This window comes from Archocentrus centrarchus, chromosome 19 (genome assembly GCF_007364275.1).
Source record: "Archocentrus centrarchus isolate MPI-CPG fArcCen1 chromosome 19, fArcCen1, whole genome shotgun sequence".
NCBI lineage: Eukaryota > Metazoa > Chordata > Actinopteri > Cichliformes > Cichlidae > Archocentrus > Archocentrus centrarchus.
The window spans coordinates 3,840,134-3,853,134 of NC_044364.1; the positions used below are offsets into that span (position 1 = coordinate 3,840,134).

General features: G+C 40.2%; 1 protein-coding gene across 1 annotated transcript in view; it reads right to left on the reverse strand.

Annotated features, from left to right (window-relative positions):
• Positions 1–1,117: 1,117 nt before the first annotated feature.
• Positions 1,118–13,001, reverse strand: part of pemt (phosphatidylethanolamine N-methyltransferase) — a 65,171-nt gene continuing 53,287 nt past the window's right edge. The window contains exons 6-7 of the mRNA XM_030754287.1: positions 9,815–9,889; positions 1,118–3,889 (exon numbers count right to left, since the gene is read on the reverse strand). Coding sequence (XP_030610147.1) covers positions 3,835–3,889; positions 9,815–9,889 — 130 coding nt within the window. The 3' untranslated portion in view covers positions 1,118–3,834. The remainder of the gene's footprint in view (positions 3,890–9,814; positions 9,890–13,001) is intronic.

Here is a 13,001-nt window from a genome sequence, read left to right on the forward strand (position 1 = left end):
AGCAGATAGATAATGCCGCCGCAAGGACGTCCTGCAGTGCAGCCGTGGAACAGGAAACGCACAGAGGGGAGAGTGGAAAAACAAATGGTGAGGGCAGCGAGCGGGTACGACGTCTGCGAGGCAGCTCATAAAAGACAGTGAGACACACATTAGGTGGGATAGTTGATGAAGTTTGCACCAAATCATAAAATGCATTCACATTTTCATCTGAGAGCAAAAAAAGGTTCAAACAACACGTGAACGTTCCCACAGAGGCCCTTTAAAAACACTGAGTCAGATTTTTTTCACCTTTACACGTGGCCGCACTCCCACATTACAATCACACAATGTAATATAATGGAAATACACTGTGCTGTGTAACCTGCAAACAAATACAGCATTTTATTACATTAGTCATGCCTGTCCTTATTGTTATATCTCTCTCCTCTATGAAGAATTATTGTAAATAAGTAGCCTGTTGCTTTTGTAACTGATTAAAATTAAGAAATAAGAATCAGTTCTCCAGCCTTGGATTATGATTTTTATATTCTTAGAGCAGTGTTGTTTGTGTCTGTAACACAGACTCACACCTGTGGCCAATTTAGAATCACCACTTAACCTAACCTGGAGAACCCACACAGACACGGAGAGGACACGCAAACTCCACACAGACGCGTCCCAGCCAGTGGATTTGAACCCAGACGTGACAGTGCTAACCACTGCACCACTGTGCCATCGTCGCATGTTCGGTATACAAACACATATCTTTGGCTCAGTGGTTTTAGGTCCTCTGGATTCACTCTGACAAATGTGCATTCGTGCAGTTTTATGTAGATAAATTACTTTGACTTTGCACTGACTAAATGCTCAAAACGGTTCGGTTATTTAAAGGAGAATAATTAATACAACATTAAACAGCACTCAGCCCTTGGTGCCATCTTAGAATATTCAGGTCTGTTGATATATGTATCAGGTGGTCTTTGTCACTGCACTGCTGACTCCTACTGGCTGATCAAGGTGCATGCATAATAAGGGGGGAGGTGCACAGAGTGGTAATCAGGCAAAAATCATTAATAAAACTGATTTACATGAAGTATATATTTATTGATATCTTTGATTTGAAACATTTTATCCACCCTTTAGCACATTAGGTAAATGAAATCTTTACATTGACCCGTAAAAGTTGCTCATTTGTTTCAACTCAATTCACGTGGATTTATGTAGCGCCAAATCACAGCAACAGTTGCTTCGAGGAGCTTTATACTGCAAAGGAACGATCCTGCAGTCTTAGGGGGGAATTCCCAACAATCAGACGATCCCCTATGAGCAAACTCTGGGCGACGGTGGGAAAGAAAAAAAAACCCGCTTTTAACAGGAAGAAGCATCTGGCAGAACCGGGCTGGGTGAGGGGCAGCCATGTGCTGCGAGGCGAGGGACAAGAAAACAAGAAAGAAGAACACGGGGAAGCAGGACAGAACACAAACTGTCGGGAGAGAGATGATAATCACTGGTTAGCACATTTGTTTCAGCATAATTTGATCCTTTGACTTTAACTGCACAAACACTTGAAGCCACTGTGCAGTCAAATGAAAGAAGCATGAGGACATCTCTGAGCAATCTTGTAAAATGTAATGACATTTTATGCATTGGTGACAATATACCAAATTAACAAATTTACATTTATGTATATCAAAAATCTGTTTTTCTTCAATTTTACATAATAAAATACTTGCACACATTCCAAATATCCCAGTACAAGTGTTCACTGGACTGTGCTGGACATTCTGGTGTGTTGCTCATACCTAGAAATATGATTTGGCTTATGCTTCTAGACAATGTACTTTTGCCACTGTACAGCACCACAGTGGACTTTAAATCCAACCATCTTCAACTTTCAGCTCTAATTCTTGGGGGTTTAATAAAAGTACTGCACTGTTTAGGAGCTAAAGGCATTTTCATACACAGTCCCCCTTTTTCAGAGACTCATCTGCCCTTTTAGAGGTAGATGTGCAAAGTCTTGCCTTAAGTGCTTCCATTAGTAGGATGTATTTCTTGAAACACGAAGAGACCAGTGCTTTGCACCCTGACTCATTCTTTTATTACATAAAATGTCTAATTAACATAAAGTACAGGGCCAGGCAGTGTGTATTGTTCAGTTTGCAATGATTTGCATGGATGCACTAACAGCTCCTCTGATGTTTGAAATGATTTATGTCATACAGCACCATATATCTCAAAACTGAAATGCTCACACAGTGTGTGCAGCCACAGCGATGCCAGTGTTTACTCTGGGATTTTTTTTACTGCAAAACAAAGTATACTAAGTATATAAAAGTACAATTATACCTTTACTATAAATTGCTTTACTTTAAAGGACATTGAAAATGTTATTCTCAGCAGCTGATCCAAGAACAGATTCCTTTACAAACAAAGCGCAGTGTTTACATCACTGGTAGTTATCGTGTGGATTTTTAATGAACTGAAATTAAACGGGAATCTTGTTTCACCGTGCTTTCAGTCTTGGCCGATCCCTTAAAAATTCAATAATTCAACTGGAAAAAAGCACAGACGACAACTTTGGAGAATTATGCAATTCAAATCAATGGGTCACTGGGACACAGCTGTAATTAAAAAGGTTATCGATGACTAATATTAATTCCTCCAGTCCACTTGAGTCACTTCAAATGCCTCTGAATTATACATTCTGGCTCACTTGCATAATTTTCTGGTCCATCTCCACTGAACAAAGCACTTTAGTATCCCTGCAGTATTCCCGCCTCTGTGTTACCTTGAATAATGATTTCTTCTGTTTGCTGCTAAAAAAGAAAAAAAAAAAACGATAGAAGTAGATTATCAAAGAGATTTAAAAAAAAAATTATTTAATATTTTTACCGGGCAGTTATGCATGTATGTTGCAGCAGCAGGTTTGTCCTGAATTGAATTGATTTCTGTGCAATAACGTCCTTGAAGTATACTTCCTGTTTTCTGTTGCTGATCTTTATGATTTGTGTTCAGTTTTCACTACGTACAGTAGAAATGTAGCCAAACAGTAGAGACTGGCTTCTCGCTGAGAGTTAGAAGATTAATATGTGTTTATGTTGGCTTAGCATAAGGGCTAGAAACTGAGTATTTCTCACCTTATTTTGATTAAGCTGGCATATCATTTACATACAAGTGAGCATTAAAAATGCTGATAGGTCAGGCAGAGCTTAGTTTAGCCCTTATGCTAAACTAAGCGATTTGCCTTCTGGCTCAACCCGTCTAACTCACGGTGCAGCACCACCAGAGGTATCAACTTGTATTTCATGCATTACCCCTTCTTGTAAAAAGCCGACTCCTATATTGCCTGCCATACAGAGTACAGATTTGCGGGTGTTGAGCTAGCAGTAGTTAAGGGAGCCTCAAGTTGCTAGCTTCAAGCACAGATGTGTTGGGAGACACACTGATCTGTAAGCACACTGTATTTTCCACATACTCAGACTTTTTTCATTGGTCTTCAGGCACCAACCAACACTAATGGAACTCATTTGAGGCAATTTATGAGACTTCAAACAGCTCCAACTGAAGCTTGCTTTTGATATATGGTGGGAATATAATCTTATTTCTAAAGGATCGGTTCCTTTAAACAGACATTTTTAGCACATTTAAAGTATGTCACAGTCATTTGGTTCACAAACACATTAGAAAAAAATGGCTCCATGTAGATTCTCCTTTCACAAAAACACTTTTAACTGAACAACAGTGGGAATGTTTCCTTTGTATCCATGCAGGAGGTCGATTAATGACCGAGCACTCAGTCTGTTCACACAGGAGGACGGGAATCCTCAACCCAAAGCGGGAAGTGTCTTGGAGAGATTATTCATGTTTGCGGCGCTGACTCCTCTCTTTGTAGATCTGTTCGGTGAAAGGTCTGCAAATACAGAAGAACAAACATGCGATGGGACAATAAATCAACGCCTGCAAGGCTGTACCACCCCGTGCCAGGAGCGCGTGTGCGCACTGAAACGTGAGGGAGCTTGAGTATATGTGTCAATGATAGTCTCTAGGTGCTCCACCACTCTGCTGCACATGAACGCATGCAAAGATTATAACCACAGATTCTCTATATGAAGCTAGCAGCTGTAGCAGCAGACGGCGGTGTACTGTGGAGTGTAATTCATAAATAACAGCCTTAACAGGTGAGAGGGAAAATATTTAAAAGAAGCCCAAGAGCAAAATAGGGATTGGAGTATTTCTGTGGTACTCCATTGTTGCAAGCAAGTTTATTGGCAAAAGGGCTCATATCCCATATACACCCACTGGCTACTTCATTAGGTACACGGTGCTAGTACCAGGTTGGACCCCCTTTTGTCTTAATTCTTCATAGCATAGATTCAACGAGGGGCTACAAAACACAGCACCACACAGTTGCTGCAGATTTATCGGCTGCACATCCACGATACAAATCTCTCGTTCCACCACATCCCAAAGGTGCTCTATAAGCTTCACATCAGCTGGCTGTGGAGGTCAATTGACTGCAGTGAACTCACTGTCGTGTTCAAGTTTGAGATGATCTGAGCTTTGTGACATGGTGTGTTATGCTGGTGGAAGCAGCCATCAGAAGATGGGTTCACTGTAGTCATGAAGGGATGGACATGGTCAGCAACAATACTCAGATACGCTGTGGTATTTAAGTGATGCTCAGTTGGTCCAAGGGTCCCAAAGTGTGCCAAAAAATATCCCCCACACCATTATAACACCGGGAGCCTGAACCATTGATACAAGGCAGGATGGATGCACGATTTCATGTTGTTCACACCAAACTCTGACCCTACCATCCAAATGTTCCAGCAGAAGCTGAAACTCATCAGACCTGGCAACATTTTTAACAATCTTCTATTGTCCAATTATGGTGGACCTACGCAACGCAGACTTAGTTTCCTGCTCTTAGCTTACAGGAGTGTCACCCAGTCTAATCTTCTGCTCCCGTAGCCTGTATCTTCTTCATGGTTCAACAGGTTGTACAGTCAGAGATGCTCAGTTACTGCTGCCTTCCTATCAGCTCAAAGAAGTCTGACTGATTTTTCTAGTAGATCCAGTTTGTGTTGATCTACTAGCACAACAGCTGTGCCACAGTCAAAGCCATTTAAATCATCTTTCTTCCACATCCTGAACCTGCTTCAGCAGCTTGTCTCGACCATGCCTACATGCCTAAATGGCTGATTAGATATTTATTAGATATGTGAGTTAATGAGCAGTTAAGCAGGTGTACCTAACAAAGTGGCTGGTGAGTATATTACTAAAGCAAGGAAATGAGGAACTAAAATACAAAAAAATGCACTTATTTATGGACTCACAGACCAGCTGCCCAGGAGTACTCTATACAGTTGCTGCAGTAATGGTGTCACGGTAGTTAAACTTAGAATATAGATGGTTACAGTTTACACAGTTAAAAAACCTCCATCAGTTTAAACTTTACTTAATAGAGTTATCTCAGTGTTCTAAGGTGATATGTTTTAAAATGATTATTATCCTCAGTATAAGAAGATTTTCTGTTTAACTTTGCCTGCTCTGTGGTGGTAGAACGAGGCTGCCAGGCAGCCTCATATGTTTTTGTTACTGTGCTGACTATAGGAGCACCAAGTGGGTGGATCTGTCACCATGGCGAGTCACCTGTCCCTCGGTTTTTAGGGCAAGTGATCTGGATCTGCAAAAAAAGGGTTCTTTAGTAGATGATGCACCTTCCATAAAATTTGCTCAGTATTTCTTGGTTAATCTTCCTGACAGCCAGACAGACAAATAAAATGCAACATGTCACCTACTCCCACTTCAGCTCTTACCTGGGTGGAGTCATTGTAATAGAATAACCAGTGCCTAAGAATAGATGAAATACTCCTCTTTCATCTTGGTGTGAGCTTTCACCACTGCACTATTTGTATCATGAAGATGGTGATTACGAGAGAAAAAAAAGTTCCAAGACGATGTCTGAACTCACTTGACACCAGTTTCCATTTCCCCGCCTGACACGTGCCTCAATCCCACTGACACTTTTCCCAGTTCCAGTCACTGTGTGAGGTAATATCCAACCAGACACACCGTTTTCCACATATAGTTTAACCGAATGAGATCATTCTGAATCTATTCCAGCAGCAAAACACAAATATAGCATATGAATCCCAGTCGCAGTGTGTGGTAAAATCTGGCACCTGCCTATCCTTCAATTCACAAGTTCAAGCTAAGTGAGACAACGATGGACCAGTGCTGCCAGATGTGAATCTGTGCTCTCATGCACAGCTTGTGTTTAATACCTGACATTTTCAGAAAAGCATGCTTCCAGCCCGGCCGGGGTTAAGATCTCTTTTCAGAATTTCATTTCACTGGGGTGCAGATACACTTGGACAAGCTACTCTGAAAACAATAATTCAGAATAATTTCTTGCAATTACTGGGTGAGTTGTGCAGGACCAGAAATATCTTTGAGAAGGAGTGAACAACAAAACAACAACAAAAAGAGAAAACAAACAACAAACATCCAACTTTTATTGGATTGATGGACAAAAGGCGTTTAGCTGGTTGGTACACTATACTGCCAAAAGTATTCACTGGTCTATCTTAACATGCATATGAACTTAAGTGGCATCCCATCCTTAATCCATAGAGTTTAATATGATCGTAGCTCACCCTTTGCAGCTACAAGAGCTTCAACTGTTCTGGGAAGGCTTTCCACGAGGTTTAGGAGTGTTTGTGGGAATTTACTTTTTACAGTTCTTCAGGAAGTGCATTTGTGAGGTGAGACACTGATGTTGGATGAGAAGGCCTGGCTCACAGCCCCACACTGTTCTTGAGCTAATCTGAAGGTCACATGAAGGTTGGAGGTCTGTAGCGAGTGACTGCAGAAAGTTGGTGACCTCTGAGCAGGCTCAACTTCCACTGACAGCAACTCAGCCTTCATGGCTGAGTCACTTTTGTCATTCCAGTTTGCTTCCACTTTGCTATAATCCCACTAACAGTTGTCTGCGGTACATTTAGTAGTGAGGAAGTTTCATGACTGCACTTGTTGCACAGGTATCATCCTATCACGGTACCATGCTGGAATTCCCTGAGCTCCTGAGAGCGACCCATTCTTTCACTGATGTTTGTAGAAGCAGTCTGCATGCCTAGGTGCTTGGTTTATACAAGTGACTGGAACACCTGAGTTCAATGATTTGGATGGGTGAGTGGACACTTTTGGCAATATGGTGTATTTTGATTGGGAAGGACCCATTTACTGGTGCAGGTTGGGTGTCAACTTTTTTACCTATGTGCTGCTGTCCATTAGGGCTGTCAACCAGTGTTCTAACTTTGATGAATGAATTGCACTTAAAATAATTCATTTAATTTCAATAAATTAATATTCGATTGTTGGGGGGGAAAACTGCACAGAAAGCAAAATGCAACATGTATTATCTACTGTAGTTATGGACCATATTTAGATGGATTTCATCTGAACAAGCTGAATGTTAAGAATTTTCCTGGATCTTTAATAAATAAAAGGATAAATACACGCAGGTGTACTGTCACGTGAGAAAGAAAATTTTTGCTAGACTTACAGTCCTGTGAAAAACATGCAAAAAGTACAACCCATAGTTCAGTAGCTTGTAGAATCAACTTTATCAGTCTCTCACATCGCTGTGAAGGAATTTCGACCCACTCTTCTTTACAGCGTTGCTTCAGTTCATTGAGGTTTGTGGTTTGTTTGTGCACAGCTGTCTTAAGGTCCCTTCATAGCATTTCCATCAGGTTGATATCTGGACCGTGACGGGCCGTTGCAACATCTTGATTCTTTTCTTTTTCAGCCATTCTGTTATAGATATGCGACTGTGCTGTAATATATGAACATAGACCTCTAACCATGTAAACTGCCAAAACTTCTGCTTTTATAGAGGTTGTCACATTTGCTGATGATCATTTGACCAAGTGTATTTGATTATCAGCAATTGGCTGCTACTAACTCTCTTAATTCCAATTGAAGCAGTTGATGTGGTACCTAGTTTTTCAGAAGACTGCACAAAATTGTGTGGAAACTCTTTTTCTATATCTTTTAATAGGAAATAGGTCATTTGTAACTTTTGTGTTTTTATTTTTTTGGCCAGCTGCAAACATTAAAGACTTGCATTCCAAGAAGGATGCAAGCATAGCCTATATATAAAAGATGGCGTGACATTGCCAAGGAGAAACCAAATTTAGGGCTCAGTGAAAATACTTGAACACTTGAACTGACAAATATTTTGACACGTGGAACAATAATCTGTAGCAATACAACTGGAACAAAACCAAAATAGGCAAAATCTAATTTGGACCTGCGTGATAGAGGAGTACCAGTGAGGACAGAGAAAAGTACTTCTCTGCAAGCCAAATAAAACTTGGAGTTCAACAGGGAAGGATCTGAAGTCCTCTATTATATTTAATATTTATTAAGTATAATAAATGTGAAACCCATTTTCAAAAAAAAAAAAAATCAATGTGGTCGATATTGACAGTAAGAGAAAAGTCTGCATTCAAGCTAATTTTATGAATCATAACAAGTGTGATTTTATCAAATGATTTAGACTGAACTTTAATATTTAAACAAAAATGTTTATCAGATTCAGTCTTTGTGTTGCCAAAATTCAGGTGCCACTCTGAGCGAGCAATTGTTTCCTTTTCCCCACATTTACAGATGCATGTTACTCTGCTACAGCTGTCGTGTGTTCTGTTTTAACAACAATAGTCACACCGTAGTAAATCCAGTCCTTCCTGCTGACTTTACTCACCTGTTTACATTATTTTCACGACAGCTTTATACCGCTCATAATTATAAAGCAGTCATTCTGAAGTTGATCTGCATTGTCGCTTGTTGCTAGTCACTTTATAGGTTAAACAGCCACATTAAATACATTTAGGAATATGTCAAAGGCTGCTCATCGACATCAGTCCAGGAAACAACCCAGAAAAAGTAACACTAACATTACATCCACATCCTCAGCACTTGATTACATTTTTGTAAGTGGTGGCTCTACAGTTATGTTTTTGTTACTCATTGTACTCCATATGTTGCTGATTCTTGTTTTTTTTTTTTTTTTTGATGAATTTAGCCTTCAATCTTTTCTAAAAGCTGGTGATGTGACATGCCATGAACAACAACAACAACAGACCTTCAGGATACTGCTTTACTAATCAGGAGCTCGGCTGCGTGACTCTGCAGATGCAGGCGGGCTGTTAAATAAGTCTCTGTAATGAAAGAGTACTTAGTTTATGTGCCTATTTTTCACATTATCATTTAATCTTTATTTTTTTGACCAAAAAGGTTTTTAATACAGTGTTATATGCCCTCTTCTTCTCCTCGTTATCTGGATATTAGAGTCTATGAGCCATGACTCACAAGTCTCTGTGGTTTTCCTTCAGGTGTCTTTAATCTGGTTTAATGAGCTAGAAACCAATAAAAATAGGGAGCAAGAAGTTGTTTTCATCTCTCCTCCACCTTCCAGCCACTGCAGCTGCAGTTTGTGTCCACATGTTTTAGTCCTTTATTTTACATCAGGTGAATCACATCATCCTATTTTTGCAGCATTAGTTCAGTGAGGTCTTTTATTTAGTCAATGTTAACACATTTTGCGTTTTTTGGATGTTAATAAACGTTAAGAGTCTTGCTTCTACTTCGCTCTTGTTGGTTTTGTAAGACCTCTTTTATAGGAAGCCTTTCTGGGGGGGGGGGTTGTAACCTACAATTCTTGTTATCAAAAGGTCACTTCCAGTTGCCACATTTTGCCCTCACAAAATCCATATAAAAGTGATTTAACAGAAAATGTGAGCAAAACCTGTGTGATAGAAAGACTTACCCTTCAAAGGTTATTGCCACCTTGTAAGCCACGGCCACTATAGCAGTAAGAACTAGGCCAACAGGACTGGCACCACTGGAGACAGAATGGAGGAAAAAGAGTTAGCGAGAAAGGTCTAGTTACATATGCAATATATACTAGACCATGCAGACCATAATTTTATTTTAACATTAAAAAACAGTACAGTAATCCCTCGCTATGTCGCGGTTCGCTTTTCGAGGACTCGCTGTTTCGCGGGTTTTCAATCAATATTAGTGTAAAATATTTATTGAGGTTTTTTCACTGTTTCGCTGGTTTTGCGGTACTCATTCTTCACATGTGTAGTACGTGTTGTACAGTAATGTATATATTTGGTGTATAAGTGTGTGGGGAGGGTTTATAAAAATAGTGTATAACTACTAAAATAATGTATAAGTATTAAAATAAATATAGCGTCCCTATTTCGCGGATTTTCACTTATCGCGGGTGGTCCTGGAACGTAACACCCGTGATAAGTGAGGGATCTCTAAGGCATCAGCCACAAAGGTCTAGAGACTGGTTGGGGGACTCTGTGGCAACCACCGGTCACTAGGGAAAAGTGTGTATTCCATGACTGGTTGGCGAGTGGTTGGTGTTGGTTGCATGCAGTCTCTGTGAAATCAATTGCTACAGCCTCACGGTGTAATCCATGCAAACTACAGGCCACCATAGCATTCTACTAGCGGCCCGAGCAATGACAAGGAGGTTTTTGGTGTCACCTAGTCTCTAAAAGTCAGCAACCACTTGCAAACTGGTTGGGGAATGCATAGTTTTGGTCACTAGAGAAAAACGCTGGGGTATTAGGGGGTCATGGAAGCCTGCGTGACTGAGTTCACCACATAAAGTTTGGTCTAAATGTGCCTGTTCAGAGCAGGCATGCTTTGTCAACTGTGCCATGTTTTTACACAGTGCTAAAAAAAATACAGCACACAGTATCTTTTCCATGCTGTGTGCTAAGTGTTTTTTCAGGTTGCTGACAGCTGAGAAATATTCAGAAATATGCACCATTGGATCCTACCTGTACAGGTGCTAAACAACAGTGGAGGAGATGTTTAAAAAATAGTTATAAACAGTGTATACAACTTAACTGAGTGCGTGACCTGCACATTTTATTATATTATTTTATCTTCTGTGAGTATTTTATATGCTAATAAAAAAAAAATCCAGAAAGCACCTGAGATGTGTCTGAGGAGCTCTGCCTCACAGAAGCTATCCATTTGAGTGGACATCTGAAACAGCAATCTTAAACTCAGCCAACACACTGACCTACATATACCTGATGAGGAAGTGGCACAGTGACACACATTTATTTTATCTGAAAGTGCCCTTTCATGCAGGAGCACATGTAGCCTTGTATAATAGAGGTAACACTGAAGGCATATTTAAGAAAAACCTAACATGACTTGCTGAACAGGCTTATGAAACTATCCACCCTGACCTAGTTAAATGGACATCGATAAATTCAGTGCTTATCCAGACTTTTTCAATGATAAGGCCACCAGAAAGGATATTACAGACTTACTGCAGCTTTGAGGCTCTATGTAAAACAAAATCAGAATGAAGGAGGTGAAAATATCTTTTTTTTTTTTTGCTGCAGTTTCTACAGCTACAACTCGCTGCAAATTTTCAGCTTGCTACTTTTATTTCTCAAATTAAAATGACTTCCTGTGTGTGTGTGTGTGAAGGAGTCCACAGTTTTCCAGACACAATTTCACACTGCTGTATATGTCAAATAGCCATTCAGTACTTAGTAACCTCTTTTTAATGTTAGTATTACGAGCTGCATGCAGTGTTAAATTATGCTGATAATGCAGGTAATAACCTCATTCTCTATCAGAAAATAGCATTTAAATAATTCATCTACATGGAGGAATGTTATTGTGTACACAAATGCCCCTCCAACAGTTTCAGATATCACATTTAAGAAATTACATGTGGGGCCCATGAATGTCTCTGAGCTGGGAATGGTGCAAGACGAAGACTTGGGTATTTGGGTTGGCGATCAGTTGGTTTATGTACGGACTTTCATTAAAAGAAATATGTAGACTGACTTAAAGAATGAAATCCCTGCATTTATGTGTATTATTTTATATATATATCTATATATATATATACATATATATATACATATAAACACCCTGCTATTTATCACGACAATGTGGAAACATGAAGTTGACAAGACTTCTGAATAAGTCCTGTCGCCTAGACATAAACAGCAAATCCTTTAACTTGTCCAAACTGTGAGGTGGGGCCTCCTTGTACCAGATATTTTTCTCTTTTTTTTTCCTAACAAAATCCCACAGATTCGCTATTGAACTGAGATCAGAAAAATTTGGATTCCAAGTTAACACCCTGACCCTCTGAAGTATAAGGCCTCAGTCTTACAGACCTAGACTGGTTAGCGGTGCTTACGTGAAATCGATCACCAAAAACCTCCCTGTGATTGCTTTGGTTGCTAGAAGATTGGTGTGGTCGCCCATGGAAGATGCCAAATTAGTGCAAATGCTCACCACCTACTCTCGAGCTGTAGTGAAACTTGAAAAAGTGCAATCCAAACCGAAAATGGAGAACATTTACCTTCAAAGCTAAAGTTTTGCCTTACTGCTGCAGCCAACACATTTTAAAAGTTATGGGCTCGACACACGGGGAGCGACAAACGACAGCGACGAATGGGTCGCATCGCCACTGGGGTGAAACCGAACACACGGGACGCGATAGCGACGGCAGCCTTGTGAATCGCGCTCTTACGTCACTCGTCTCCAAGAAATGTGATTGGTTATGAAACTGAAGGGATTTAGACATTTTAAAAGCAGTCCGTGTCAGACACGGCAATAAAGATGAGGAGTCTTGCTGTTAAGGCTCCGCTACAAAAGAAAAAGACAACCTCGGTTTCATCCTATATTAGCACAAAAGTCCTCTCTATCCGTCTGTTTAACGTTAGTCTTGCACCAACACGTTCTCATATGGCTGCCTTTTATGTGTAACTCGATAATCACTGCGTGAAGTGTCATATAACATAGGAAAGTCAAACACAGATAAAACGATGCTTTCCTTCGTGCTGAAAGTGGTTGCAGACTGCAGCGTGTAGCATACTCTTCGCTCATTGGTCAGTCAATGAAACTCTTGCTGATTGGTTTAGTGCCACGCGACAGCGACAAAAGTAGAACAT